Source organism: Chiloscyllium punctatum, chromosome 46 (assembly GCF_047496795.1).
Source record: "Chiloscyllium punctatum isolate Juve2018m chromosome 46, sChiPun1.3, whole genome shotgun sequence".
Lineage (NCBI taxonomy): Eukaryota > Metazoa > Chordata > Chondrichthyes > Orectolobiformes > Hemiscylliidae > Chiloscyllium > Chiloscyllium punctatum.
The window spans coordinates 61866215-61872214 of record NC_092784.1 but is presented as its reverse complement, the minus strand read 5'-3'; the positions used below and the strand labels follow the sequence as shown (position 1 = coordinate 61872214).

The window sequence follows — 6000 nt, the reverse complement described above, 5'->3', positions numbered from 1 at the left end:
CCCAGACTTAGAGGAAAGGCATGAAGTGATTGTAACAAAGTCAGCCTGGTGGACATCATGGACTACGAATTCCCTGAAAGGACCAGATTAACAGTCCCAATCAGAAAGCCCTGGCTGACGGTGTGTTGGAGATTCTGTTCATTTTGAGAACTGGCTTTTTGGAAGCCAGACCAGTGCCAAGTTCTACTCATGTGTAAATAAAGGGTACTTGGTAACAGGATACCAGCCTCTGTGGAGTTATTTCACCTCTATCAGAAATCTGGTTACTCTGCATCATACATTCAGGAAATTGATAAACCGCAGTTTCCTACCAGTCAGGAAATGTATAAAGTGACAATACTGTCGGAGGCAGGGTCTAATATTGCTCTCTTGATCTGCTTGTAACACTCTGATTTTAAAGTTTGATTCCCCTAAACATTCAGGTTTGTTTATAATCTCTACAAATGTCAAAACTTGAAAGAGTAACTGGTTCATAATGGCCTGGACATCTTTGATCAGAAATCCATAGTATGTGGCCAATTCAATATTGAGCACAAGATTGGCCTCCTTTTCTCAAAGAATCAATTGCAAGTGTTATTTCTCACAATGTGAGCATTGCTGGTCAGTAAGCAATTATTGTACATCCCAAGTTGCTTGTATGCTGCTTGTAGGCCTTCCCTTTAAATCACTTCAGTTCCAATGGATAGTGCTTCCAACTCCATAATTGTCATCATGATGACTGACTGCTATTGTTAAAACAATGTTAACACACCAGACCTATCTGAACCCAATTGATCAGATTGTAACAGTAAAATATTCCAACTGTTTCATTTTAATTCACCTTTAACTAATGGTTGGGAGGCAGGAAGTTGAGGCCACAGGAGTTGGTGTATTATGGTCAATATGTGCATCTTGCGAATGTGAGCCTATTTGCTGCCATTTCATAAATACTACAGCTACTCCCATCTTCTGCAGGTCAGAATGTAGCTGGTTATAACTGAATTTATAAGGTCATAGCCCTTGGTTATACTGGATATAGTGAGGAATGAGGTAACTGTCTCTAAGGGTTTGAAAGGTCCTCCAGTTCCCTACGATTAGTATGGGAATCCTCTGCTATCAGCAAGATCAGAGAAGAATATTCAGACAGGTGTCCTCACCAATGACACTGAAACTACTGTAGAACCATATAATGCCACATTTGTCAGTTGGCAGGCTTGTAGGGAGTGTAGTGAAAAGCTTCTGCATTGACAGTGTAACTACAGGTCATTTGTTTCCCACTTTAGATCTCAAAGTCCCATAGACCTGATGTGCTAGAGTTTGTAAGGATAGTGGACTGCTTAGTGATTGCATAACAGTAGCCATATTGTACATAGCATTGTCCCAAAGCAGTTTGGCAAGAAGAATAGAAGAATTGAATATTATTTAAATGGGGCAAAACTGCAGAAGGCTGCAGTATGGAGCGATTTGGGGGTTCTAGCCCATAAATCACAGAAAAGCTAACATCCAAATTCAGTGGATAATAGGGAAGGCAAATTAATTGTTAGCCTTTATTTCAAAGGGAATGGAGTATAACAACAGGGAGATCTTGCTTAAACTGTACATAAGGCATTAGTCAGACCACAGCTCAAATACTGTGAATACTTTGGGCCTCTTAAATTAAGAAAGATATATTGACAAGGAAGGCAGTCCAAAGAAGTTTCACTAGGCTGATACCAGGTACAAGGTTAAAAATCACATAACACCAGGTTATAGTCCAACAGGTTTAATTGGAAGCACTAGCTTTCGGAGCGGCGCTCCTTCATCAGGTGGTTGTGGAGGGCACAATTGTAAGGCACAGAATTTATAGCAAGAATTTACAGTGTGATGTGACTGAAATTATACATTGAAAAATACCTTGTTTGTTGAGTCTTTCATCTGTTTGAATACCATGCTCCGAAAGCTAGTGTGCTTCCAATTAAACCTGGTGGACTATAACCTGGTGTTGTGTGATTTTTAACTTTGTGCACCCCAGTCTAAAACCCGCATCTCCAAATCATGACCAGGTACAAGGACTGTCCTATGAGGAGAGGTTGAGCAGATTGGGTCCGTACTCATTGGAATATAGAAGAATGAGAGGAAACCCTATTCTTAGAGAACTTGACAGGGTAAGTGCGGAAAATCTTGTTTTCCCTTCAACCATATTCCTAAAATAGAATTCCTTTTTTGTGGAATTTACCGTAGGCAAACTAGCTAATGCATTCTCTGTCACAACCGTGATTGCATTTTGGAAAAATACCTCATTGACTATGATGTGCTTTGTGATATCCTGAGATCATAAAAGGATGTTTGAAATATGTTTTTCTTTCCTTCACACTTCTGTTTAATATACAGATTGTGGCACTAGGTGTCAGCATACTCCCACAATCTGATTTCCATACAACCTGCAAGTGACTGAGTTACACACAGCAGCAGCTTCCTGACTTAGTCCTAAGCCTACTCTGCTTCAACCTGGTTTGACCTTGGTTAGCAGTTAAGGATGGGCACTACATGTTAGCATTGCCAGTGATGTTCACATTCCTCAGTGCCCGCAGTTCGAGAACACAATGTGCACCTCGCTGGCTGGGCCAGCATTGATCACCCAATCCTAGCTGCCCTTGAGAAGATGGTAGTGAGCTGACTTCTTGAACCGTTGCAATCCATATGTTGTAGGTAGGCCTTAAAGGCCATTAGGGAGGGAATTCCAGGATTTTGACCTAGTGACACGAAAGAAATGGCAATATATTTCCAAATATGAATAGTGAGTGGCTCAGAGGGCCGGTGTTCCCATATATCTCTTTTAGAATCCAAGGATGCAGACAAACAGCTCCAGTGGTTTGTTGTGTTGTAGGTTTCCCAATACTTTTATTTTACTGATATTAATTTTCACTTGTTTTCATCACCGAGATTTACCCTGTATTTTGCGTATGCAACTTGAGCTTTCTACTGTGACGATAGGTACAAATCCAAGGTTATGGCGTAGGCCATTTAAGACTGAGATGAGGAGAAATGTCTTCACCCACAGAGGCGTGAGCCTGTGGAATTCCCGGCCACAGGAAATAGTTGAGGCAAAAACATTGAATGACGCCAAAAAGGAGTTAGATATTCTCTTAGAGCTAAAGGCATCAAGTGGGGAGAAAGGAGGAATAGGGGACTGAGTTAAATGATTGGTGGAGCAGACTCAAAGGACTGAATGGCCTACTACTGTTCTTGTTTCCTATATTTCTGTCTGCTGTACTTGTCCTTCAAGATGTAATTGGCTGTCGGTTTAGAAGGTACTTGGTGAATTACTGTAATGCATCTTGTAGATGCTGCTATTGAATTGGTGGTGAAGGGATTAGGTGTTTGTAGATGTGATGCCAATCCAGCTACTGCTTTGTCCTGGATGGTGTTAAGCTTCTTGAATGTTGTTGGAGCTGCACCCATCCAGGCAAGTGGGGAGTATTGCTGTATCGCCCCCCAGCCTGATTGCAATCCAGTACCACTTTCGTCTGAGCTTTGAGTTTGTGGACAACATTAAGCTGACCTGCTAGTTTCCCATGATCTAAGGGCCTTCTCACATTGATGTCTGTATATACAGATGACCCACTAAGGTGAGATCCTGGAAGAATATATAAATGATTTTATTGTAACATGTATTTTATAGTGAAAAATACCACAAAATACAGGGAAAAGTTTCCACTATTGCCATGATTCTGGTGCCATTTTGAATAGTTAAAGAATAATTTAAAATATAAAAGGACATAGCCAGCTGTCTTTGAAGTCACCGTTCCTCAGGCGCCATTTTTCGCTACTGGCCCTACCTCACCGATGTCACCTCTGCTGATGTAGACAGGCAGCAGGCTGGAAGAACACAGCAAGCCAGGCAGCATCTGGAGGTGTAGAAGTCAATGTTTCGGGTGTAACCCTTCTTCAGAATTCCAGATGCTGCCTGTCTGGCTGTGTTCTTCCAGCTTCCTGCCTGTCTACTTTGGATTCCAACATCTGCAGTTTTTTTGCTTCTGCTGGTGTAGCAGCCGATATGGGTTCTGTGCTCACCTCCTCAATGCTGCTGCGAGAGTCCCACTCCTAGCTTACCAGCCACCAACACGCTGTTGACCCCAATGAAGCTGCCTTCTTAGTCAATGCTGTCACCACCAGTACCGCCATGACTGAGCTCTCCATCGAAGGTAAGTAGAAGCACAAATAAAAAGTGAAAAAGAAAAGGAAAAAAAGAAAAGTGGACAGAGTGGATGAACCCCAGGCAAAGGAGCCCAGATACTGCCTACTATGTCACTGCCGTCTTGAATGCCGCAAGAGGCTGGGTCCCTGTGGAATCATATCTCAGAAATATGTCATTACTTTCACACAGAAACATAGAAAATAGGGGCAGGTGTGGCCATTCAGCCCTTCGAGCCTGCTCCTCTATTCATCCAACTCAGTCCCCTCATCCCACTTTTGCCCGGTACCCTTTATCCCTTTGGTCCAAAAAACTATATCTAACTCCATCTTGAAAACATTAAATGTCAACCACTTTCTGTGGCAGAGCATTCTCACCACTCTCTGGCTGAAGAAATTTCTCCTTATCTCAGTCTCAAATGGCCTACCATACATCTTTAAACTGTGACCCCTGGTTTTAGACTCTCCAGTTGAAGGAACGTTCTTCCCGAGTTTTCCCTGTCGAGGAGAACTAGAGGAGAGAAGGTCAAACAATCCCCTTTCCAACGTTTACAAAAATGCCCACAATCGAATTAATGAAAGATTCCAATTTTGTTCCTTCAAATCTTCAGGTTACAACACCATTCCTCCTTTTACAAAAGCAAAATATTTTGTTCTTCTTCCTGCGTCTACTCACTTATCCTGTGGCATTACTGGTGGAAAGGTGTCCAGTTTATCTACTTCACAGCATGCTGCTCTTAAGGTGGTGCCTGATAGAAATAGATCTGATCCTTTCTGAATTGCTGGTCATTCCCCTCAATAGATGACTATTTGATTTTAGTGAATTTAGTGAAAGGGAGGATGAATTTTTAAACCTCTGCGCACCAGGTTAAAAGGAATCAAGAGGAAACAACTGGCTTTTGTTTTTGAACTTGTACCACTGAAAGTGCGACTGACTTGAAACTTTAATTCTGTGATGGATTTCACATCTTCTTTCATTCCCCTGTTGGGCATTGATCCTACATTGAAATTCTTCAGGACATGTTTACTTTTCCATATCACATACACTATCATGTCTTTATGATTGCTAAAATTGGAATATATTGAAGATTGTTGTAGAGAGAGATTATGGTGCAGAAATCTACATCTCAGCTTGTGGACTGAGCCTGCAGTGTCACTATAGAGTGACTGTGCTCTGAGTGGCACGTCACACATCGTACTTCCTATAGCGTAACGGAAGGATTGCAGCATTATATGCTGGCAGAAAACTGTTAGATCCAATACTAGACACCCATCACCCCTTCCACCCCCCTCCCCTCCCCCATTTCCCCACAATCCCCACCACTTCCTAACTCTATGATTTATCCATATCCAGACCAGGATTCTTTGCAGCTGGGAAGACTGATCATGTAGACAACATGGGATCCAGAATCAAGTAAGAGACTCAATCAGTTCCAATGCGATTACAGGACTGTGATATATTTTTTTAAATTTGCCTGATGAATGCTTTCCTTCTCTAAATTTGTTCTACTCAGCTGGTGCTCAAGTGACAGTTAGGTGTTTGAAGACAAGTAGAGAGTTTGAAAGGAAGGAGCTGAAACCACAGTTTAGCTGATGCTTGAGTTAACAGGTAGTTTTGTATTGTTGACGTACATTTAAGTAATAATTTTAAAACGTTTTTTTTTATATTTCTAAGCTAATGCTTTAGCCTTTGCCAACAAATGTAATTGTTGAGCAAGGATTGGGAGATGGTATTGTCTGTACACCTGAGATTAAGTCTGTACAAGAAATTGAGTATGACAAAATGGTTGCTTGAAAAGGAAGTTGGTGTGAGATTCGTACCTTCTGTGAAGGTTTGTGAACTGATAG

General features: G+C 41.6%; 1 protein-coding gene across 2 annotated transcripts in view; it reads left to right on the top strand.

The window, feature by feature from the left end:
• The first annotated feature begins 5399 nt into the window (after positions 1 to 5399).
• The window catches only part of dennd1c (DENN domain containing 1C), a 67369-nt gene continuing 66768 nt past the window's right edge, over positions 5400 to 6000 (top strand). For both annotated transcript variants that reach the window (XM_072564442.1, XM_072564441.1), the window contains exon 1: positions 5400 to 5566. In XM_072564442.1, coding sequence (XP_072420543.1) covers positions 5550 to 5566 — 17 coding nt within the window. In that variant the 5' untranslated portion in view covers positions 5400 to 5549. The remainder of the gene's footprint in view (positions 5567 to 6000) is intronic.